Genomic DNA, 27,328 nt, shown 5'->3' with positions numbered 1-27,328 from the left:
ATGAAGGTACAAATGCCCACCGATATGTGGCGACAGAGGATGCAGTCCGCATTGAAACGACCGACTACCGCACGCTGCGAGGTATCCGAGAAGAAAGAATGCTTCGTCGGCAGCATCAAATAGATGTTTCGGAGACTACAACCTCGTCAGAAAGTCCATTATATGGACCTGTAATAGATGACTCTATGTAAGTTAACAAATGAACATTTATTTAATTGTATGGCTGTCTTGAAATTTTAAACACTTTTTTCTCGAAATCGCATTTTCAAAATCGGTGATCAAAATATTTCGATATATATTTTGCATATATTTTCAAGTATTCTTTAAGTACTTCAAGATGATATAAAGTTTTATTGCAATCTCTACATCGCAATGAAACTTAATTTGCCTAAATCATATTAAATATTTCATATTAAATATTTCACTTGTGCAAAAAATGGAAAGTTTTATCATTATTTTTTAAATTAGTTTATGAAGACGCTATTAACATTCGGGAAGCTGCGAATAGCCTAGATTCAAGTCAAATTCAGTAAATTTCGACTCCCTCTAATCTTGGTCGTCGGCGTGCTATGCACATGTTGCATACTTGCTAAGGCACGCCTCTCATTACAACAATAAAAAATAATAACGAATAAAATAAGTAAACTATAAAAATAAATAAAAATAGAAGATCAATAGAAATAGAATGTTATACATATAAACCGCAAATTTTGTATATGTATAGTTTCTTTAAAACATAAATATAAACAGGTTTGTGAAAATGGAATATGATACATTTTTAATCGCGTCTTCAGAGATATCGCTATCTCACGTCTGTATTTTATCTTTTATCATAAGATTCAGTCGCGCAAAAAGCTTCACTAAGTCAATATGTTTACAAAAGCGATATATTTAACCGTTCCAAATGCATGTCAGAAAACACGCAAAGATTTTACTTATACAGTTAGACTTATCGAGACGAAGGATAAATAGTCGAATAGGAACAATTATTTACGCAGCTGTTGGGATATAAGTTACAATGTAACACGAGTTCCTTTCAGTTGGAAAAAAGGAGCGCCTTACGCTAAATTCATGTCTCTCTCTCTCTCTCTCTCTCTCTCTCTCTCTCTCTCTCTCTCTCCCCCTCTCTTTCTTCATCGTCGAAGTTAGCCCACAAACTCATCGGCGCGCGTCCGCCTCGCTACTTTCAATCACAAAACAATTTCGTTCGGACTGCAGTAATTACGCGGTGCGATGCGGCGATGCCGTGAACTGCACGCTAAAATTTTCCGCATGTCACCAGACCATCGCACCTGGTGCCCTACGGAAAGACACAGTTGAATGTACAAATCGTTGTCTAAGGACAGTATTCATGTACAGACCGTTCTTATTTTGAGGTTTTCTTAAGTAATGTCTTAAGATGCTAATACGGTTCCCTGATTGGATTATGACATCGTAAGACTGTATTCAAGACGGTCTTAAATATAAGATCTGACTGTGAATATCGCAGTGTTCGCGTTTAACGGTGGTCTCGTTTCTAAAGTTCGGTTAGGAATGTAGGTATATCAGCTGAAGAAGACCAATGCAAATAAAATTGCGCAATTTCGCTTGTAAATCTGGTAAATCCTCGATTCGAAAGAAGCAACTATTTATCGTTCATAGACGCTGAAAATGGTGCGATATTCGAGACGATTTGTTTTCTACGATATTCTCAGTGGGAAATCTATGAGTATGAACCGTTGATACACGAAAAACACAATCAAATCGATCTTTCCTTCTTTGTTTATACCTTCTTTCTTCACTCTTTCTCTTTCTCTCGATGTTCATCCTGTTTGTCCTCATCTCTCCTTTCTCTTCCCTTCTCTCTTCCTCTCTCTCTTCTCTCCCCCGCTCTTTCACCCTCTTTCCCTTTCTCATATAATATGAAACGAGTTTCCAGCGATTCAATGCCTTGGTCTCGCAAATGTGAAAGTACATTACTGCGGGCTCTGAAAGTTGTTTTGCTCGAAGGTTTACTTCTCGAACGGCCCTGGACCGTTCACCGAGAAAAGAGCTTCGCGAAAGAGTCTAACGCGCAGTGAAAAATCACGAGAAAGATGGAATTAGAAAGGATAAAGGAGAGAAGTATTTTTTCCGCACTCGGCAAATTGCGATTCCAACCATGCGATAAAGAAATCAACAAGAAGATCGACGCCGCACGAGAAAGGAAAGCGGATATGAACAAAACATTTATTATATATATTTAATTCGTCAATTATTCCAAATTTTAATTGTATAAAATGGACGAATCAAAATGTATTAGTCAAACGTCTCTCCTCATCTTTATATTATGTGTTTGTATTATATTTATAAAATGCAATCTCAGTATAAATTTATTTTATTTATAATATAGTATTTATTCTATTTTTTTTATATTACGTTTATATTATATTTTTATTTTTATATTTGTTGTCTCAATGCTCTTTTCCGTCATTGTATTTGCTAGTCTAAATTTTGCTCCTTAGCCTCGACCGGTATAAACTCGCCTTATCATTCCTTTTATCGCTTCCACTCGTGTGATCACACGTGTCTGTCCTCTCGAGACTATTTCGCCTCCGTGCCGTCACTCCATCACCTCCTCTCGACCGGATTGTATTTCTGTTATCCGTTAGTGCGTCATCAACGCATGTGCGGTGCATACGTGAGGAAAAGCGAGCAGAAGTGCATCACGCCACGTTATAGTTGAGAACATAATTATAAGCTTATACATAGGAATTACGTATTCAAAATAAATTACAACGTTTCGAATCGATTTTATTCAAGATGTGGAAAAAAAGAATTTTTTTGATTTGTTGAGCAGGGAAGCGAATCATTGATCCAACGGAAGATAACAAAAAAAGTTTTGAAAATATTGATTAACCTTTCCGGAAATGAAAATCTCAATGGGGTTTATGCAATAATAGGGCCGTCCCTGTAGGTCTGTCTCTCAAATCAATGCCAACGTAAGGTTTCGCTATATAGATATGTATAGATCTAATCAGCTTATTTACTAACACTCGGAGCATATAATTTTATTAGCGATAGTCGAATTTAGTCCATCTCGTTCTCATTTCTTTCTAATAATACCTCTTCACAGCACAATTATATCATACTTTTTGCGTTTACGATTATCGCGGTTTTCGCGCTTCGTAAAACGGGAAGTCATTTTATCTTTCCTCGCAAGTATGTTTTGCGACTTTCAAATCACCTTTTCCTTTTTTATATCGATCAACTCTTTAGCGATCGCGTGTAAAGAACGCTTGGTTGTCGATTTACGTAAAACAATATTTTCCATCGAATTTTAATTATACAGGATGATTATTTACCGTTATTTTCTACCTAAATTATTTTCATTATTTTTGGTAATATACGAAAAAATGAGAGGAAAATATTTGTTCGAAAGGGTTTAAATCTTTTCATTATTTCGGAAATATGTGTAATAAATGTTTAAATACGTTGATTGATGCAAATAACGGTAATATTACTGCAATATTGCTGTAATATTTCGTGCTGTAGGAGATCGTAAAACCTTAAACAAGGATATATGGTACATGACATCTAGGGAACACCAGGATGGAAATCCGAACATTCCCTAGAGTGTGAGAGATATATCCATTTTCTTCCAATTTGTAGCTTGCGAACATATCCACGATTATTTTTATACTTTTTTAAATATTAAATTTAATGACTTGGAATAAAGTCAAAAACGTTTGTTGGATTCTGAAATAATTTAAAAGTAACATAATAAAGAATTAAATGTGCTCCAATTACCACGCTTGATTTTCATTTATATTTTTCTATATTTGTATTATTATATTCGCCTTTTTTGAAAAGTCCTAATTGTATATTATTATTTTTAATTATAAAGTCACATCTGTAATAATATTAATTACAGAGAACATATGTAATATTGTTATATGATATTGATTTTAGAATACAAAAATATTTGACATATAAAACTATAGCTTTTTTTTCTTGAACTCCTATCTTTCTTGTTGTATAAAACGACAACTTTCACCCAGCCAAGGAAACTTTCAAGATGATATCGTGTCGAAAATATTGATTAGTGTCAGGTAATGCAATTGGACCGTACGACTTTCTATTGTCTCGTGAATTGAACAATTAACGAGTGACAATCGAATTACGTAGCGTTAATATTAAAATCGATTCTAGACGATATGTCATCAGCAATTCAAATGGAAGTCTCAATATACGCGAATCATGATTTTCATTATTATACAACAAGTTATTATTTTTCATTAACGTGAAAATAAAATCTAGAGCTTCTATAAATAAAATTTATTTTACAATATATAAATATGAAACATTATATCTCTCTGTCTATTTTTTAAAAGAATAAAAATGAGCTGGAATATTCGCTATCCTCCATTCAATTTATATCAAGTAAGTAAATATTATTCTCATAATTTTTATTTTTTTATTTAGTAAATTATAAATTGTTTTTATTTTTTTCCTCAAATGTTTATAGCATTATTATTTGCTAAAACGTGATATGTGGATGTATATCATATGTAAATATATGTATGAATATATTTGCAGTTCATTGAACTCGGGTTCGTGAGTTGACTAATTGTAAAAATGACTGAGAATCAGTAAGATAGTCTTTTTCCTGTAGGGCTTACTATGGTGTGTGTGTGCATGTGTATGTAATATACACACGCGCAATGTATGTATGTATGTACATATAATGCAGTATGGTGTCATTCAGCAAAACAGTATTGTAGTGACATCTTGAGTATGATATTAAACTTGCTCGAAAAAGTTAGAACAATCTTTATCAAAGGAACATAATTGAAGAAGATTTCAATATTATCAAAAGATGATACTGCAGTGGTATCAAGATTGCGTGACGTTTTATCTTATGTTGATAAAACATAAATATGCAGTTGATAAAAAATTTTGAAACTTTTTAATATTAAAATTTATAATATTGTTAGAAATATATAAACATCAAGCGGAATCTTTAGTGCTGAAATAATTATGTGTGAATGTTTATACTACGTCTCCAATCCCTCAAACTGCGCGCCGAATTTATTTTCAGTCTTGAAACGCAATTCTAATAGAACTTGAGTAGTAATATCACAAATTAAATTGACAAACAATTTAATTATATTGATGTTCGTAGGCATTGATTTTGATATTCCAATAAATATCCTAAAATTTATAAATAATTTCATTGTGCAAAATATTATCTCGGCCGAAGAATAATATTTTTCGACAAAAAGTTCGTTCCAATTAAATCTATCAAAAATAATATTATTCAAGTTATACTTTATTTTCCATAGATAGTTATGACTTCCCTGTTATCACAATTCTCTAACATAAATTGAAAGTAATATAATTATATATTTAATTGACACGTTATAAAGATACTTTAAATGAGACTACATTTACACATTAGAGCATCGATCTTTATGCAGATAAATGTCGTTTCTGACATACATCCATTGTCCTTTTATCGCACTCTGCGCACGTCTGAGAGTAGAAAAGCACAGGTGAAGCATGCACGTGGGGGAGTTCTTCCGCTTTTACAATCGTAAAACCGCAGGTGCAGCTTGTCACACAATGAACAATGCTCGTACACCTCGAACAATTTCGCAAATTAAACTGCAGTTTAATGCAATTTTTCACGAAGCGAAAAATTGCATCTTGTTTCCGAGTTTGCGATCAAAACGGTAATTTTCGCTTTACTCTAGCGCCATAAGTTAATTTAATTTTCACAAATTGATCTTATAATTGAGTACTAATTGACGCACTAATTGATTTACCGCGTACTCGTTCCCTCTTGTATTTCTTTGATAAAATATACCAGTGCTTATTGTACAATCAAATTGTGTGAAAATGCAATTAGTGTATGATTCTTTCATTAATTGAAACTTGTATAAATATTTTTTCTCTCTTTCTCTCTTTCTATCTCTCGCTTAAGTCACAGTTTTCAGAAATAAATGCAAACGAAATTAATAAGTAGCTTCCAGGAATTGACAAATCGTGTACAAAATATCGAGTCAGAAAAAATTCATGACGCTATAAATTTTTGTTTCGACCCGATATTTTGTATACAATTTGTCAATTTTTGGAAGCTACTTTTTGAAGCAAATTTCAAAATTTAAGCAGCTATAATTTCTTTAAAACGAACAAAATTTAAATTAAAAGAAAGGGAGAAGTTTTAAAGCTTAAAACCTCTATTTTCGAAAGATTACTATGACTTTTGAATTTTTGTGAGTTTGATAATTTTTACATATAGCAAACTACGAACTAAATAAAGTGGAAAGTTTTCCTTTCACTTTGTGGCTTTATCAGATGCCTAAAAAAACTGTTACTGAATTATTTGTTATTAAACTATTGTGAATTTAATAAAAAAGGAGCATTTTTATTTTGATTGCTAATAATTTTTTAAAAATTATTGTACTGCAATTAAAAAAACAAATACGTAATTAATTTTATTTTCAAATATAAAGTGTATCTAGATTCAGTTAATATTTTTGTGAAACTTAATTTAACTTAAACAATGTAAAGCTAAAAACGCTTAGAAAGCGTAACGCATACAATTTGTTCCCTACGAAGCCATTCAAGTATAGCGAGGAACTGCTCGCGCGTGCAAAGTTTAAGTTTCGCGAACTTGATAGTTTGATCGTCAACGCGTGCATGATCGATCACGCGAACCATATGGTTCACGTGCCCCCAGCATGGAAGTAATGGGTCATGGTTACGTAAAGAAGACCTTAAACGGCGATTACGCTCTGTTCTTATGTTTCGAAAGTTGATATACAGCGCATATGTTTCGGAAAAAAGAATATCCGATCTCATTGAATAGAAACAATTTCAGCTAGCGTGTGTGTTTGATCAATATAGAAACTTAATTTAATATAAAGTGAGTTTTCGAAAATTTTCTTCTTTTTTAAATATCTTTCACAGGCAATTAAGAATAATTATTTAGGATTAAATTTAATAATATAAATTTGTAAGATTTTTTTTTTTTATTAAAACGATAAATCAGCTTATAACGGTTCCATTAAATGGGTAATTTTTTATACGCTGCAAATGAAACAAGGCTCGTTGAATAAAATTTGTATAATCAATCAGGGTACAAGCATTTGATAAAATTTACTATTATCCTCGTTTTACTACGAAGGTCAATTGATACGTTATCATGGTCATTGTCATTTCTCTGAATATGATAAATTAAATCGATCCTACCAAGAGAAAGATAAAATATTATCATGGAGAAAACAGACGAAATGTACAATCATTTTGATAATTATAAATTAGGCAAAACAATTAAGTAATATAATAAATTGCAATTGCTGAAAGATAATAATAATTAAAGTAAGTGTAAGATAACATTATAAAAAATACGCTCTTTACCAATAAATCAAAATCTTAAGGTCCAGGTTATCTTGCAATTTTTATTTTTGATACTTTTAGGGTTTTTTCTTATACATATATAAAGATTGGTTACTCAATAATACGTTTCATTAATGTCATAATTAATGCGTTTATGGGAAGCCCTACTGAAGAGCAGGAAATGTGTACCATCCGTTTCTCCGCAGTCTTCCCAACCCCTTCGATTTCGATTTTGTCGCGATGAACTCTTAATCCGGAAGTCGGTGCTTTCGAAAGGAAATTACCTTCAAAGGATTCTGTGGGTCGACCATTTCCTGCAAACGTGTTAACGGAAATTTTAATATTTATGAAATACATAATAAGCGTCGGCTGCTGCTTGTCCCGGAATAAAAAAGCCGCCGATGCACTTTCATTCAGTGGTAGAAAGTATCAGAAAGTGGTGAATGACATCATATGTGGGATTGTGAAACATATAATGATTATAAATTGCTCGGCAATACATAATAAAGCAGCGAATTCGCGAATAAATGCACAGAAAAAACGATTGTTGAATTATCAACAAATTTAGATACAGATCTGAAAATAATTTTGTTAAGTCAAGATAATTAGAAAACTTAAAATAATATAGAAAATTCAAGCTTAATGAATAATGCTGCAGAAAAGTTCGATATTCAACAAACTTAAGCATCCTACATAATTATTTTGATAGTTTAACAAAATTATTTTCTGATCTGTATGTAGATACATAAAAAATATTATTAAATTAATTAAACAGAAACATATTTCATTTTTCGTCAATCTCATCCACTCTGATTCAACGATATTATTAATCGCCGTACCAAGTTACGAGTAAAGGGTTAATTTTTAGCAATAGACATTACACACCCGTTTCTTAAAGTTCGTTGCAAGCGCATTCGTTGGCATACTTTCGTGTTATTTACGGATATTACAATTACCTCGTAAAACTTTTTACACTTCGACGTGTTACGGACGATCGCCGTTGCGTCGCAACCGTTTCTCACGGAGGTAAAAAATGCTCTTCTGCGATGACGGTTGCTTCACGCAACATAAATTTTACGCGTGGAACCGTAGACTCTCCGTTCGCGTAGGTCCGTCTTTGCAGGTGTCCCTCGCGAAATTTTCGCACAATACGCATTCTGCGTATCGGTTCTCAGACCGTATACGTTAATCTGCGACGAGCCAACGCGATCACGGAAGGGTGGCGAAATTGAGTTAACGTGCGAGTTAATGCCCACGAAATTATGCTGCGTCGAATAAAAATTGGCCACTCCGCGATGCGTGTCGAATTAACACGCACTCTGACGCCTTGTGTGAGACAGTGACTTCTTAAACGACCGAAGAAAGCGTATTGTTATAAATTATCTATCTTTTGACATACTTGAAACAAGTGATTAATATTTAAATGCAATATGCACTTTTTTGTGTATTGTGAATATCCGGATACTTGAATGCGAAAGTACTAATGAAATAAGTCCTTTACACGTATTATTTGTTCACAAACTCTTCCAAAGATTACAAAGATTATATAGTTTCCTTCTCAATATCAATTTTTTTCTTGTAAAAACAGTTCGAAACATTTATTCGTTAATGGCGCCAATTTCGAAAAATGCCGATCGAATTAGGACGAGGAAACATAAAAGTGGAATTTATGTAAATTCTTTCTTTGTCCAGTTGTCTCGTCTCGCAGTCACACACTCCGCGTAAAACTGCCACGAAGCGGAGCAAATCGACATGCATTATTTATCGTTGGGGGTGCCTCTATGGGAAACTCTCTCTCTCGAGGGGGTGAAAACGTCAATACAAGTTTTAGTGAGAATTTCTTTGTTCTGTTCGTATTTACATAAATTATGCTAAACACTTTGGCTCAATTATAAAATACCGCATATGAAAATGGCCTAATCGTAGATTTCTAAGATTATTTGGAATTGTACAAAAGATTATAATAATGACTTTAAATGAGTGTTACAATTGGCATTATTCGCAGAATATTCGTGAAGCAATCGAAATAATCAATTATTTGTATTGTTGGTGCACCTTCCGTCGCGTATTGTGGATAACCACTCGCACGTAAAGGTCCAAAGAGATCCAAGAAAGGGGTTGGCACAAACAACCCTTCGACGCGGCAGATGGCCGATTGAACAAAATCGATCTCCGACTTGATCTATCGAAATCTGAACGTTGTGTCACCGCGGGGGCGCCTGGCCGCCTCTTGACGTTATTTTTAACAATTTCCACATGACGATCGACTGATATAAACGTCGAAGGGTTTCGTAGCACAGCAGATGTTCCCGTCTAACGCGTCTACGATACTCCGCTTCGGTGTTTGCATCACCTCGGTGTATATTTTCGATAAATTAGACGGCTTGAATAGATCCTTAAAGAAGCTTAATCACGATAGCGCGTCAGCTCAGCGCAGTCTAACCAGAGAAAAAAGGGAATTGCCCAATGATTTCGTTAGGCAAAGATCGCTTGATAAAGACCGTAGGGTTTCGTGACCGAGCAGATGCTTCGAAACTCGAAACGTCGTATACCGTTTTTTGGAATTTTTTTAACGTTAAGCTGTATCGTTTATCCGTGTCGACATCTAAATTTACGACAAGGAGAGATCGTTGTAAAAAAATATTTTTCCAACAAACGAAAACACAATACAGCAAAATCGAACGCAATGTAGTTTCGGCGATGTAGGAAATTGACAGACGAAATATCCAGGCGAGCCTTGAATTAGACAGCTGAAAGAATAATGGCATTTCATTAGTAAGAGGGATCAATGATTGGTACGGGCTTAATGCGTGATTAATGACCACCGGATGTGTCGCATGACCACGTTGAGCGCGATTTTTCGTCATGACAATACTCGCTGCCTTTTTCCACCATCACGTGCTGCATGTTGAGATATAGTTGTAACCGCAACCACTCGCGAATCAACGAAATTAGAAAAGGGGTGGCTTGCATAGGAGGGTAAAAGGAGACCGGGTTTGTTTCGCTGGCCTCGATTGCAGCACAGCATGAGTCGCCAACAAAGAAGATAATAATACGACGGAAACGAAAAGCCAGACAATAATGTGTGGTGGTGTAGGCAATATACAGCGGAAAGGGGTGCATTCGTGCGTGATTTGTTAATTGTTACAGTGTGTTTGTTACATTTATTAAATTGAATAATGTATCAATAAAATTATGCGCTGTAATAATATATAATGTCGATTTGAAAATATAACATCCATTTTTTAATATTGATTGCATGTGACTGCAGTTAAACGAGAAGCTTATTTCCGAATTATTTTAAATTTATCAAAGTCAAGATTATACCTTATAGACCCAGAATCGAGAAATTTGAAGGAAATTAATAAAGAGCAGAAATTTTTATAAATTATCATCGAGAGCCTAATTGCGATACTTATAGAGTACGACGCGTCATATCGATTGGTTCCGAGAAAAGGGTTAGAGATATCTTTATCGGACCGTCTGGCCAAACACGAAATGATAAGACCAACCGAAATTCCAGTATTGTCGGGGGCAGGGATATTTTATTATCTATATTAACCCTTGTCGCACGAGCGATAATTTTATTCTTTTAGGAAACAAGTGGACTGATATTCTCTTTTGTGACAGTTGCGCCTTTGTGTATTTATTTCGAAATTTTATTTTAATTTTTACCAGCGTTGAAACTCCAACTCTATACCTGTACAAAGTCGAAAAAAACGCGTGCACGCAAGTTTGTACGCGAAATAACGAAGTGTAATTAATAATGTTAAATTTTTTCGCGATTTTTTTACCAAAAATCTTCCGACCCATACTTTGCGAATTTCTTAGACATTTCATTTCAGCAAATTTCGATAAAACATCTAATTTAAACAGTTGCTCTTTTTAAGAACTTTTTCGTATTTTATTTCTCATCAAATGCTGTTATTTTAATTAATTTAATAATATAGTGATGCGTGTATGCTGATGTATTCTCAACTCGAAAAGTATTGAAAATAAAAGAAAACATGAAACAATCATCAAAGGCAATAACGATCGGTATAGTGATCTGGTTAGTCGCAATTGAAATTGTATTGATCTACAGTTAGGTAACTCCATTTTTTTTACCATAATTCGTATTTACTTCAAAATTTCCTTAACTGTATTCGCCGAGTCCAGTATATCTGACAAAAACTTTACATTAATTTGTTTTTGCTAATAGCGAATGTAATTGAACGATTTTTTCTATTTAAAGGTCAAAATCTTAGAAATAAGATGTAACTTAAAATGTAACTAAAAAATATTTTTTATAAATAATTTTTTACAATGTTTGGCGCGTAATTAAAAAAAGTTCACTTGATTCGCTAATATCAATTAGGTTAAGAATAATAATTTCCATTTAACGGAGCCAATTTCATGACCTTAATATAAATTTATATAAAAATTTTTTTAATGTAGAATTAAGTCTAGTATAATTAAACAAGAAAAAGCTTCTTTATAAAAAACAAATATATTTTTTCTTTAATTGTATATTCTTAAAAAAAATAGTTTTATGCATTAAAATTATATAACTCCAATCATAAAAATTTATTTTGTATTCTTGTTTTTATATTTCTATTTTCTACATAGAATTTCCATTTCTATGTCAATTAGAGGGTTATAGAAGGAAATCAGAGTTCCCCAAATTTGTACAGATTGCGCTTTTTAATGTGACAAATATTTGCATTTCATTTAATTTTAGCGAATATGAAGAAGCGAGGGATAGATAAATTAATTATTTAATTATACCACTTCATTTATACCTTTATAATGTTCCTATTTGTTAATTTGTATTTTTTATCAAATACGATTTTATAATTCTATTTCTAAGATACATAATGAGATATGTATGAGGCATGTCCTTGTTTCCTATTTCTGTTGATAACAGCTTTAACATCTACATTGACGTGAGTTATTTTTGGACACAAGGACTTTGATAATTGTAATTTATTTCAAAATTTAGCTTTAATTTTTATCATTGTTGAAAATCCAACTACATACATGTACAAAGTTGAGAAAAACGCGCGCGCATGCAAGTACACAAAGTAACGGAATGTGTAATTAATATTCTTAAATTTTCTCGTGATTCACCAAAAATCAGTTCGCGACCAATAATTTGGGGATCTCTGAATTAGATAATTTATTTTAGTAAATATCAATAAAACATTTGTTTTAACAGTTGCATGCATAATCCATACAAATAAAGATGTCATATTTGAGGATCAAAACGTACAGAGAAATAATACAACAGTTCCTACAACGACGAGCTCAATGACAGTACCAACAACAATAGCAACTACATTACCGTCCATGACAACTTCGAAAAATTTTACAGAAAAAACAACTACTTTGCAAACAGACCATACACCGGGTTTTACAGGAAACACGAGTGTGACAACAGAATCGAGTGTTTCAACAACGACGAAAATAACGATTCTGCCTCCAACTCCGATTCCAACTCTGCCTCCGACTCCGATTCCGACTCCAATTCCTTCTGGGACTCCAAATTGGATACCTACAACAACAAATGCTACAGATGGAATTATCACAGATCCTTCAACGCAGTCTACGACATCCATGCGTTCTACAACAATGCCAATGCAATCTACATCGCAATGTGTATCAAACGTAACGTATTCATCACCCACGACAGCATCTTCGTATTCGACTACAACAGATGCTATAGAAATAACTACAACAAAAAATATAACACCGATAATTTCAACGACATTCGTAACTAATCCAACAGTACTTACACCTTCACCGCAATTACCTGCAGATACTACATCAACGTTTTCATCACCCATGCCGCCAGTTACAACGAAAACGACAAGTACAACGACAATTACATCTAAAACAAATGTAACGGAAAAAACAACGTCTACCGATATCAATGTAAACGACCCAAGTACGACTGAAGAAAATACATCAAAAATAACTCCTATATTTAATTATATCCTTAGAGATGATACAGGAGTGGCATGCGTTCTGGCAAACATGACGATTCACGTAAATTTGCAATACACAACAAAAGATTTTCAGGTAAATAAGTATAATAATATAATTTATAAATATAAATATCACACGCTTTTTATACCTTTCGGAAATGTTCATTACAACAATTTATATTTTTCTTTAATTGCTCGATTCGTCAGCAATTACATACATCTGTCTAATCATTATTTTATTGCGTCACAGAATATATATTTGCGCTTTTTAGATACTACCCATGGTAGAATCCATGTTGACGGTTCCAACGGATGCAACAACGACAGGTATTTGCCTTGGAAAAACAGCCAATATGACTTTGAGTTGGGAAGAACCAATTAAAGGCTACAACAATAAAAAGAATAAAATTACTTTTAATTACTCCCATGATAATAGCAAGTTTTTTCTTGATTCCATTTTCGTCGAATTGCATGGTAATAATTTCTCATATATCGAATTGTATTTTAGTCTGCAAAAATGTGTATAGGAATGTATAATATGACACACTTGTTTACCATCATATAATATGATACGCTTGTTTACCACTTAATTATTATCTTGATCTCTTTCATTTAGAAATATTATAAAAGTGTTTATCTCACATAAATAGAGGAACGTCGAGAAATACAGTCGAGAGTGAAGCTTGGTAATAATGTTTCTTTGTGAATTATTAAATACATTTTTCCAATTTTTATATTAGGCAACAAGATTTAATCTCGACTATATTTGGCTCTACTTATTTGTGTTATTTACATAAGTAATCTAGTTTAACTTATTATTGAGTATTTTTCTCATTATTTCATTTAAATGCCTTAAATAAAAAATATTTTCTTGATATTTGACAGAAAAAAAAACGATAGGAAACGCAACGATTAGGCATCAATTATTCTCCGCTGCGATAAAAGATGGAATATTTATATGCGAAACAAGCACTACAATAAATGTCGAGAACAAGATAAATGTTGATATTTCTGATATCTATTTAATTGTCTTCAATGAGTGTTTCAATAATTGCAGAAAAACAGGTACAGTAAACCTTACGATTTTATTAATTATATTAATTAAAAAATAGCTTTTATTAATTGTTTTTAGTTAAATATCCTGAATATATATATGTTTCAGTGACTGATTGCATTGCTAAGACAGTTATTAAAACCATCGTAATCATTGGTATAATAATTGTTGGTATTGTTCTCAATGTTGTACTTTATGTCTTATATTCACTATGGTATGTACAAAGAAAAAAATAATTCCAAAAACATTTTCAGATTTGTCAGGCATTAGTTTTTAGAGAAAATAATTTTAAAAACCACGAATAGTTTAGAATTTAGAAATCCCAATGTCAGTAGCATTGTAACATGTACATCAAATTATATATCACATGAACATCTTACAAATAGAAAATATTAGAGAGAAACATCTATTTTTATTTACAAATAAATATTTCTATTAAATTTCTATTATTTTAATAACGTGCTGTTATCTATGCACTAACACTATGCTTATTTTTCTATTTTTCCTTTTTTGTCACAGGAATAAGAATCCTAAGCCAAAATTCCTTTTTTCTATATTTTTATAATAGAAATCGTTTAAATGTCTACATTGAGAGAAAAATGTTTAGTATTTGTGACTATAATTGCATAATAAAATTCTTGTGGTTAGGAGCTCCATTTCTATAATTATTACTATTACATAATATTAATAATCATAGTTATATTTATATAGTTCAAATAAATATAAAATATCAAACATATATACAGGATGTTTCAAACTATACGCACCACCTGCTAATGGCAGAGATAAAGATATATTCTAATCACAAGAAATATATAATTACTAATTTACCGTTCACTGAACACTTAATTTTGAAGGTCAAAACCTATATGTTGATGAGTTTAAGTGTGATATAAAATAACCGTAAAAGAATTATTAAATTAGTTACTATTAGATACAAAAAGTGCAACTTAATTAAGTCACAGTTATAAATAGAAAAAGAGAAACAAAATTAAGTTATAGTTACTGAAAAATAGTAACTCTAATTGTAACTTTGTTACAAATAATGAATTATTTCCTAATCTTAAGCTCTATAATTATTTTACCGTGCATTTATGGTCACAAAAAATATCAAACAATTTCTCTCAATGTATGGATTGAATTGATAATCGTCTATTCGTGGGAGATGTGCCAATAAAGATTGCGTATGGCGCTGAGAAACATAGCGTTCTTTAATTAGCTAGACTTAACAAATAGTTTGGGGTTCAATCGCCCCTGTATCCGTCACGGTTACGCCCACCCCGATTACCTCGTTACTTGATAAACTGTAACATTTACAGCACCATCTGTGCAATCGTGTGAACGTTGATCAGCTGATGGATTCGAAGTATACATTCCTCACATAATATTGATTTCAATTCCAGTAATTCTCGGAGCGAAATTGATGCGATGTTGTCTACATAAAGTGTTGTTCTCTAACATTTTACGAATTTACATAGTGAGCATTCAACGTAGTCACCTAACGACGAGAATGTCACCTACGATGTACTCGCTCGGCGACGCGTACCGGAAAAAGATCGTATTTCAAACTGATTCCGGCAGAAAAAATATCAAACACTACAGACACACCCTTCGTTTAACACCTGGATATCATATCGCTTACAGCAGATGCTACAGCGAAATTTACGATTATCCCTATTAATTGGTCAGCAGGAATGTCCACTATCACGGGAAACATACGGGAGACATCGTTTCTATTATTACCGTGAGAACTATGAAAAATATTAAAAGTAAATTGTTCTAAATTGGCACGATAATATAGCCACTTAAAACTGATAATATGATGACAAAAAGAATATTTATATTATTATAAAAAGTAACAGAGTTAGAGAGAAAAGAAGAAAGACGACAAAAGCATTATTTATACATATTATACAATAAAACATGGAATATATTTCTCGTAAAATTTTTCATATTTTTGCAGCTGATATTTTCTAACTTTCTTAACTTGTTCCTATAAAATATTCCAAATTTGTTAGGAAAGATACCTGAGCATCTTAGACAGCGTCAGCTGTTCAGGCTCCGCGTCCCTTTAAAATTTAAAGATCCTGTAAAGCCTATTATTCCTCGCTCCTCGTTTGAACTGAACCTCTTTAACGACATTGAGCAGAGGGTAAGCTGTGAAAAGTGTCGTGTCGTCTATTTCGCAAAGATTTATAAGGGAAAATATATAAGAAATCTCTAGGGAACTCGAAGGAAATAACAAGCGCGCTTCTTTATTGCACCGATTGTACAATATATTTAGCTAACGATAGATTGCTATAAAAATACAGTGTTTCACAAAACATAACAAAACAACCTTGATGTAACTTAAAAGAAATGGTAATAATTTTTTGTGTAATCTTTAATTATAATCATAATTATATATTATCAAAAATACCAGTGCAATTAAAAGATGAATTAAAGGGATTTAACAGAGGGGGAAAAAACAGTTTCGCTAAAGTGAAAAAGTTTGGCTTGATACAAATCTAAAAATAATTTTGTTAAACCTCTAAAATAATTTTATATTAAATTAATTGTTAAAAACATTTTTTATAACATTACTCATTATGCTTCTACATAATTAGTTCCATAATCCGGTACAATTATTTTCAGATGTATACATAATATTTAAAATTTTTAGATACTCCGTGCTTTCTGTGAAATTTTTATTTCGCCCCAGTATTTTTATATTATACGTGTAATTAATAACTTCATAATTGTTATACATGCCACTAACTCTCAATTGATGCGAATACATGATAAAGAGAACAATGCTGTCTGCTGCCGATCTCGATCTTCTTCCTTTCGTAGGCAGAGACTAGACATTCTAAAATCAATAAATCTCAAGGGTCTAAAGGACCAGGCACGCGTGCCAGAAGGATCAGCCACGCGCGCTCGTGGCTTCTCTTCTTTCCGAGAAATAATTTGTGTTCAACCGACAGAGCGACTTGACTTGCTTCGCAGTCAGTTTCCCGAGAAACCCCAATGACTTCTATTAATACAGAAAGAAAGCACACTCGTCATCTTCAAAACCTTGGCCAGAAGTGAAAAATCCCGAAATTGCTTTATACGAAATTACCACGTGCCTGTAACCTCTCTTTTTTATCTTGAAATATAAGTAAAACAGAAGAAATACGTTAAACAACTCGTCCTGCATTGTAATAAAAACATTTTTTTAACTAAAATTATTAACTTTAAATAAAATGTTATTTTTGATAAACGGGAAAGGCACCGGGAATTACTTATGCTGCGATATATGTATACAAAATGTTGAAACATGACTCGTTAGTGTATTCTCATAAATGTATTTTCCTAGCTTTTAAGTAGTTTTTCCGTTGCTCGAGAACAGACACCTGTCACGGTTCAGTTGTTGTCACGCAGAGCGTGTAGTTTCGAGCAATTGCGTCGGACAAGTCAATCTGCCTGTTTCTCGAGCAAAGATAAAAGAAGAAGGAAGAGAGACGAAGAACAGATACGCCAACCGGAGGTTCCGGAGTTGCTAAGGCTCCTTTCTTCTCTCTTCTCTCTTTCTTTCTCTCTTCCTCTCTTTTTCTCTCGTCCTCAAAAAGTTACGGAGGCCACGAGACGTCTTGGAAGTATGAGGGCGCAGATGGGATTGTGTTTAATGAAGTTTGGCCCGAGTTGCACCTGCCACTTTCGAGGCATCTCGGACCAACGGCCGTTACACCGCCTCGAGCACCCGTCAAGAAATTGGCGGGAACTATATGTTCCCAGGAGTCTGCGAGACTCCTATCTGACAACGGCTATTTTGAGTTTCCCTTTTTTCCGTTTGAAACCTATCGTTAAAGTACACACGCGTTGCAATTGCGCGCTCCTACAATCGGACGCAGCAGAAAGATTTGCACGTGGTATTGTGGTAACGATATCATTTTCTCAATAGTCAAGAAACTTTGTGAGTTCAAACGATATTGCAGGTTTCACGATAAATAGAATGAACGTATACATTGATAATTTCTTGGAAACTTATCATCTTCTTGGAAATCTAACAAAGCATCCATTTAATTGCTTTTCAACTATGATGTATAATAAAAATTTATTAAAAGTATTGTTAATAAAATAAAATGCTGTTTCTCCGTCTACCTGTTTTTGTTCTTTAATATCTTTCTAACCTACATCAAAACAACTTTAATAATTAATATCGATAGAAGCTATAAAACTGCCCAGAAGATCAAATTACTTTGTGCCCACACGACAAGATGGTTCCTCGTTGGATCAACTCAGTTTTTTTCTCGCTCGAAGGGATATGTCCTTCCTCTTCCTGCTTCGACCATGGAAATACGAGAACTTAGTTACGCCAAAATGATGGGAAGAACAGGGATCTTACGTGACAGCGATTTAATTATTCCCGACATCTGGTACGTGTCGGAACGTTGAGTTTTCGGAACTGAATCTTTCAGTTTTTCAAATACATTAAAAATAAATTTTTTCTTTATTAAAATAATTAAAACATAATAGCAAAAATACAAAAATATATTACAAATTACTGGTCTGTTATCACATTCTAATATTTGTTTCCTTTATAAACAAAGGCTCTCGTTAAATCTTTCCGTTCATTTTATAACAAAAAGTTCTAATTTTTTAAAGATAATGATGCTTCACACACACGAGGTTTATAATCCATTAAGTTGCCGTGAGAAACATGTCTTTTATTTACGATTTAATTACCTTCAACATCTGGCTATCCTGCCTACGCTTCCTCACAGGATTTCCTTTTTCATCTACAATCTTCGACTAATCATCAATCTGTCTCTCAAACTGACTAGTCAAAATTTCATCAAAATAAACAAAAATCTTATTATGGTTTTTGCAAGATAAATAGAAAATTAAATAAAAAATATTGTATTGTTAAATTGAAACAACAATGAAATGATAAACTTCTTATATTAAAAAGTCAGAGATAAAGGCTTTAAAAGAAGTTTCAAGCTGGATGTTTAGTGCTTAAATAATTTCGTGTGAATTTATATATCATATTTCCCATTTTGCAAGACTTCTTATGCTTTCGTGAAAGAATCTCCCACTAATTATGAAAAATTGGATTCCAGTGAAACGGTTAATTTACACTTATAATGTAACTTATAATGTGGTGAACAAAAGATGGCAGATTTTTTCACGAATGCATAATCAAACCAGATAAAGACCTCTCACTAATTATAGAAAAGTGGGTGAAATGAGGGTAATTTTTACATATGTAGTTATAATGTGATGAATTAAAGATGTCAGATACAAGGCTTAACAATGGATAATTTCTCAGCTATGGTATATCAAATTGTCCATCAAATTCTGTAAGTACATGTTTTACACCTTTGATACACAGTAAAATTATCCATTATTGAACCGTGGCTCCATAATATCTTTTGTTTACCATGTTATGAGTCACATTATATGTAAAAACTAATTTATTCCAATGGAATCCGATTTTTTATATAATTAATGCAAACTTTTGGTTTGATTACGTCGAGAAAAAATGTATTTTGTTTTCCGAAATTATTCAGTCAAAAAACATGTCGGAAGCGTGCAGAATCAATATAGGACATTGGGATCTTTAAATATTCACGATCCAAGTTCTTCTCTCACTGAACGAAACAGCTGTTCCACCCCCTCCAACGGTGGCAACTGATCGTCGGCCGTCTTTTACCGGCATTCAGGCTATCTGAACGAACTATCGCGTGGAGGTGGAGGCTTCGAAAGGTCGACGGTAAATGTACAATATGTAGGTACGAACAGCTGGATCGGTGGAGATTCGTAAAGCTTACCGTCACGCCTTCCTCCCGCATTGTTCGAAATCTCGGCTGTACGTTTTTGCTTTCTTTCTCCATCACAGATTTTCTGAAGCTTCCTGCGATATCTTTTCGAATTAAGTGAGACTCGTAAAACTACGCAATTATAATCATACACGTCTATTAAGAAACGGGACGCGAAAAGCACTTGCATTGGAACTTCACATTTTATCGCCAGTAATATTCAAGTCCATTACTAAAAATCCTAGATATCTTTCCTGTGTCACTGAGTGATATAAAAATGTAGGTACTTTTAGGTATAATTATAGGAATTGATCCTCTAATTATTTTTACATGGAAAGAACGATTTGACTGAAGCATACAAAAATTAGATCAGATACAGATTTGAAAACAATTATAGACTATAATAATTATGTATGAGACTCAAGCATAATAATGATTAAAAAATTTAGACGTTATTTGATCTTAGAAATTTAACAATAAGAATATTTTAGAGTATACATATATGAAGAATTCCAGAGAAGATATGAAATTTCTTGCCATATCTGAAAAGTGTTATATAAGAAATCTGAGAGATTTTCTAACAAATTATAATATTATTCAAAAATTCTGGAAATTTCTGAAATTTACATAAAAATTCTCAAAAGTTATATGAAAAATTCTCAAAAAAATTTTCCAAGGTAACTTTAGCTACTCTTTTATCACGTACAAAAAACGAAAGGACGTTTGCGTCACTCATCGTAAGAAAACATCAGTTATTATCAGCCCGACGTCCATAAAAATCCTGCGAATTACAGCTCGTAGCGCGCAGATCTAAATTGACTGAAATTACAGTGTCGACCTTGAGCGTCGTTCTCTCGAAGAACGGTGTCACTGCATTCTCGCTCTGAAAAGTAGCTAACTGCCAACCGGCAATTTTTCCGCTTCCTTTTCTGCATCGTACAAGCACTCGATCCTACATGGTTCGTATCGGCAAGAGGAGAAAATAAACGAGCGCGAACTGCACGCACAAAGTGCACAGCAACATCCTGCGTTAAATGTTTCCTCCGCTCCGATGAACGCACGATTTTTGCGTCGCGTGGGTAAACTGGCTCAATTATTCGCAGTCGTTTTAACCTCATGTGTACGAAGACTGGCTATCAGCCGGTTGGATGCAACAAAGGATAGAAAAAATACGTCTTTATCAGATCTAAACGATAAAAGGCGAGTTAATTAAATCGTAAGCTCATGACAAAAAGCAACTTAATTTTATTAATGTCTTTGTAAAAGTAACATTACGTTAGCAATTGTAGATCATTTATCAATATCACATAATCTAAATAAAATTAATAAGAATTAAAAGATAAACAAACGGCAACTAAATTTTATAAGACGAATCATTCTGAAGAACATGAATCCGCTAATTTGACACTTTGCTGTCAAGTTTAAGATGTTGTTAACTATATATTATCAGCATAGCTTTTTTAATGTAACTACTCATGTGAGTAGTTTTCATTATTTCCTTTTTATTTTTCATTATTTCCTTAATTTAATAATTTACAATTAAATAAAGATTGACAATATTGAGTGAAACAGACCAAGTGTTTAAACACAAGTAAGAGAGGAAAAGAAAGCCACTTTCGGTTAAAGCGAGTCTTGAACTTAATTTTATATACATATATATATATATATATATATATATATACACAAATAAAATTATCAGTTCTATAGACTGTGCGTCGATTTGGTTTGTCGAACTTAAAACATAATCATAAATTGAAATAATAATTAATTTTATAATTTAATTAATTGTCAATTTAAAAACAATGCTACTAGCAACTCAGTAACCTGTAAAGGATTTATAAAGATTGATAATATTCTTTCATCCTTTAATTAAAGATAAATGCAATGTTTTTTAAATTTTGAAACAATTTGTTCTGAATGTTATAATGTGTATAAATAAGCATTCATGCATTTATCGAATTTATAAGGCAAAGGTATCCTGTTTGAATAATGAAAGGCTAATAAGGCGTTATTAATGCATTCAATTATATGTATAAGTTTTCTTTGATCAAAGAAATCACATTCCGAAGTACTCGAAAAAGACGATCTCTTGTACGTGAAGAGTGCAGCCTCGTGTGCATCCAATCGCGACGTTCCAGTGTTTACGACGTGGCTGGAATTTCAAAATTTTTAGAGCATCTGCAACCCAACGGCAGCTGTTTGCGCATATCCCATTCGCCATTTATTCCTGGTACAATATGACAAACGTGACGATGTACAGACGTCGTCTCATTTCCGTAAAGAATGTCAAACTGCTCCACTATCGCATTTTCTCGGATTTTAAAAAGAGAATTTACGTATGTATATAATATAATATTATTTTATTTTTATTGAGATACACAGTTCTATAGCGTATAAAGATTAAGAAGTATAACACCCAAAAAAAGATAATCTAATTATAAAGTGAAATTTCCGGTAACCTCATATTCTAATCAGAAACTTTTACAGAAAGAGTATTCCTCTTCCAATGCACTGGACTGTTCATGAAAAATGTATTGGAGATTATTCTAACAGTTTTCCTCATGTATGAAGAGGAATATATTTACTGAAAGAGAAGTGCCCTCTTACAAGTAAATTATATTAGGAACAGCGAGATTTTTACTGCAGATGCAAAACGAAAGTACTCTAACTGTAAGAATATTGTGCTTAGCATATTTTCCTCTTGATTTCAGAAGATTCCTCTTGAGGCCGTATATAAGAATAAAATTCTCTAAGATTTAGCGGTTTCTGCTAATATTAAAATTATTTGTTTTGGATGAACTCCTCCGACGTGCGCACGGGCATCTTGCGGCGAGCAGATGATGAAACATTGACCGAATATATCAAATTTCCGCGTAAAAGCAGCCACGCTAGCCACGCGACTGCTTCCGTTTATTTTCGTGATACAGGCACACGTGGAAAAGGCAGCATTGTTTCCTCGGAGACGCTTTCGGATACCTGCGAGTATGTACAGGTGGTTGCTCAACACGAGATCCATTGTCCAGCTTCTATCCCTCGTCTTACCGCTTCCTACACGATTACCCTTCGTAAATAAACCTATAGTATTTAGCGTAATAAAATTTCACCGTAGTGGTGGGTTTGATGACCTTAGTATAACCTTTAGAGAGGACAGAAATCTATTTTTAAAATCTTATAGCTTTTCCTTGAGTAAAACCTACGACATATGATGCATTTTTTCCTGCCGGATTGCTTATATCTTACATTTTAGTAAAAATTTAGAAATTCTGCGTTCTTTGTTATTCAATTCTAGTAATTTAAAATGTAAGCAATTAAGCAGGAAAAATGCATCATGTGCAATTGGATTAAAATTTTTTATAATTCATTAAAGAATTTAATTAAAGAAAAATAAATTATACTTAATATTATTATTATTATAGTAATAATATATATATTGTTATTATTATTTATTTAAGTTTACTAATTTAAGTTTTCAGTATATTTTACAAGTTGAATCCGTCGACTTGTAAAATACTACTGATGAGAATTCTAACGTAAGATTTACAATAAACCGTTTCGTGTTCATGTATTACATTAACTGACGTATAAGAGAGTTAATACGCGGCTGGCAACAATCACGGTTAACAGCTGACCGACACGCGGTGCGCTCCCGTTAATTTCGACGCTGAACGAAAGCCACGCGAGACGCATCGGTGATTCCGCAGAATTTTCGGGGTCTTCCAAGCGGGGGCACGAAGAGAATTTGCGAAGAGAGAAAGAGAGAAAGAGAGATTTAGACCGGCCCGCGGAGACGTTCGTCCTTTTATATTTGGCACATATGCTGCCAGGTGCTCACACCAATGACCAAAGGGTAGAGTTTCGAATTTTCTTACCTTATTCTTCGCGGTTTCTTCATTTCATTTCGTTGGATGTTTCTCACTCTTTTTCTTCCTCCCTGACGACAACGTCAGCTGCCGATCATCTTTTCATCCGACTTCACTTTCCTCCATTGCGGGGTAACGATCGTGCCTGCAAATGATAATAGCATGTATGGTGTTATGACAAGAATGCAAGTGCAAGAACGAAAGAAGAAATATGTATGACAGTTTAAGAATATATGAACTGCTGTTCATACATGTACAAAGTAATGATAAAAATAACGATAAAAGTAGTATATGTGACAATATTTTTAATTTCTTAAAAATGAAAATTTTTATTAATATAAGATATCAGTATTATATTAGTAAATATATTAATATTATATTTAATGTTATATATTAAATACATATTTTACCCGCTTTTTTATTGCGGGTTTTCGATGGAATTGCGCTTTCAAAGATTTGTAAAAATAGTTATAAAAAAAATATTAAACAATATCTATAAAAAAAAATATTTTACACTTTATATTTTTTTATCGCTAGAATATAAAAATACTTCAACTAACTATTTTTAGATTAACGTCGTAAATGAGGAAATATAACATTATCATTCCATTTATTATTGAAAAAAAAAATTATAACGATAATAATGTTATAAGTAACGCGTTATTTTCCAGTTTTAAAAACAAAACTTAAATTTCTGTCCCAAAACTTTATAAATCTTATGAACACTGTTATCAAATTAATATTAGCTTAAAAAAACAATATAATATATGAGTTTTATTTTTTTTATAATACTTCTATCAGAGTTTTTAGCTTATTGAAAAGGATTAAATTAAAGTAATGAAAGCAACGGCTCAATTGCAACGATAACATACGACCGTCCAGAATTTCTAAAAATCGTGAACACGCCGTCCATTAGATTGATCATAAAACCGTGAAAAATGATCGAGCCAGTAATTGTCTTTGGTATAAGTTAAAGTTGTGGCATTAGCTACATCCTGGCATGGAACCCCTGCAGATCGGTTTCTCCCTAATTTTTGACGATGTTCCGACGTCACGGTGTACTCGGGGACCCCGCTTGTTCCGGTCTGCTTGACCAGGACCGGAAGCGGGAGTCCGATGGAGAGCGGGAGGGACTCGAAACTCGAAATCCCCCACGGATATTGACGTTCCCGTGTTTAAACGAGGAGGAAGTCGGCATTTCCTCAGAGATCCAACGGCTGCGCCGAAACGAGAGCAGGAGGAACGATTTACACTCTGGAGGATAGCATCGCGGTTTACGCATTAATATCTGAGCGCTACAAAGATTTGTGGGGCAGATTTCTCGGCAAGTAGACTCACTTCTCAAATCTTATATCTTGTGAATATTCCTTATTATAAAAAATATTCCTTGTATCGATGGATAATAAGCACGTCAATTTCGCATGCTCATGCGTTACAGTATCACGTTCGGAAGTAATCATGGAATAATCAGAGAGCAAAGCGCGTAATACTGAGCAATAATAGCCAAACAGCTGCTTCTCACGGACATTAAAAGTGAAAAAATCTCAAGAAGCAATCACAAAACAGTAATGATCATTACAGGCACTGGTTCGTGGTGGTCACGGTGTTCACCTGTCCATGATGGAGCGTACAAGAGCATACGATGCCGCATGTGCACGCATACGCATCCACTACGAATGCGTCGACTTTATACAGCAATGTGCCCTGTACTTTTCTGTAACGGTCGAATTTACTTCCGTCCTTCGGTTGGCCGTGATACAGAGAGCCATGCCTTGAGCGAGCAGCGCTTATCACTCGATATCGTGCGAGACATTTATAATTATACGCGTCTGATCTCGTGATGACGGCAACGTGCGTCATCGTTCCGTGTACATATATATATATATATATATATATATACATAGAGTATACTTAGTTAATGTTTGTACATACATCTAAATTGTCTCAAAGAAAAAAAAGGGTCAAGACAAGCAATCAAAAAATGTCAAATAAAAATAAACATAAATTTTATTTTAAAACGTAATAACGATGGGACACTTTCAAGTCTTTTTCAGCTAAAATATAAATAAATCACAAAGTACAAAGTGTAGTCATGGATAAAAAATTGAACAAAAAATAAAAAATACAAAAATACAAAAATGCAAAAAATGTTAACTTTCTAGTATCCAGTTTGAGCATTCTACATAATTATTTTCAGGTTTATATCCGCAGTTAAATTTCTAATTCGTTCAACATAATTGTTCTATCCGTCTAATATATATGATTTTTCTTCTTGCAACTTCTTCAAAGAACTTAGGAAAGCGCAAGAAAAAGAAGCCTTATCGCAATAAAAAATATAAATCACAATCTTTAGTTCGTGGTACTCGTTTATGGATGACGTTTATGGATTATTATGGATCATGTTTGTCCATGCATGAGCTAAATCATCATCAAATCGATTTTTGTTGGAGAACAAAAGAAAGGAACTGTAACGCTTAAGGATGAGAAGTGAAACCTTAGTTTATTCTTTATATTTTGAAAGTGTCTAGTTTAATCTTTACATTTTAAATATCTTATATAGAAAGCGCCTTATCGTATTGAGTCAGGTTGATTCGCTATACAATACACAATATTCATAAAAAATGTGCAGAATAGAGAAAAAATAATATAAAACGTTGCGATCATGATTAATTGATTAGGTAATTTAAAAGCGAGACAACAAGGAGATTTAGCAGGAGAAAGCGACAAGATATTAATCTCACGAAACGATACTAAACAGGCATATAATATACGATGCACCCTTTATGTCACAGGGCTAATCATATGCAAACTACACGATTATGGGTATGGTGGCTCGTTCATAAGTCACTTCTGTACTAAAACTTCTATGCGCTCGAGAAAGCGATTGCGGCAATTTTCGAAGGGCGATTCTCTGCCTGGAACTTGCCTGGAACTTGCTTCCACTTGGTCTCTCCCTCTCGTTCTCCGGCTGCTTCACCTGCTCGGACGGCCATCCGAGTTTTTTCTTCTTGCTGCAGAACGCCCGACTTCCCGCAAAAATGCTCAGGGCAATCGTGCTCACGACAATTGGACGAACTGTCCTGCAGTCTCATCAATGCGCTTACAGGATCAAAACCATCTATTCTTCCAAAAAGCTTTCTAGAGAAATATTATTCAATTTCTAAACCTTACCTCAAACTGGAACTGAATAGAAAAACAAACTTTTTGTATCAATTTATATATAGCGTCAGGTTTGATCTGACATTTTTTCAAAATAACGTCTAAGAATAAATTAAATAAAATAAGAGTAACAATTTCATCAAG

The 27,328-nt window shown here is 33.3% G+C and overlaps 1 protein-coding gene across 1 annotated transcript; it reads left to right on the top strand.

Annotated features, from left to right (window-relative positions):
* On the top strand, positions 1 to 26,355 carry LOC108764981 (Mucin related 11Da). The gene is given in 19 exon segments (XM_018513430.1): positions 1 to 118; positions 121 to 189; positions 469 to 519; positions 2,819 to 2,873; positions 2,875 to 2,931; positions 3,931 to 3,971; positions 3,974 to 4,070; positions 9,055 to 9,151; positions 9,154 to 9,192; positions 11,313 to 11,445; positions 12,560 to 13,422; positions 13,601 to 13,802; positions 16,805 to 16,863; positions 22,219 to 22,299; positions 22,301 to 22,419; positions 23,093 to 23,136; positions 23,139 to 23,245; positions 23,424 to 23,457; positions 26,309 to 26,355. Coding segments are annotated over 19 exon segments (2,313 nt in total).
* The last annotated feature ends 973 nt before the right edge of the window (positions 26,356 to 27,328 follow it).

The sequence above is a fragment of the Trachymyrmex cornetzi genome, unplaced genomic scaffold (genome assembly GCF_001594075.2).
Source record: "Trachymyrmex cornetzi isolate Tcor2-1 unplaced genomic scaffold, Tcor1.1 scaffold47, whole genome shotgun sequence".
NCBI lineage: Eukaryota > Metazoa > Arthropoda > Insecta > Hymenoptera > Formicidae > Trachymyrmex > Trachymyrmex cornetzi.
Note: the sequence above shows the minus strand (reverse complement) of the source record. Positions and strands in the feature narration are given on the sequence as shown.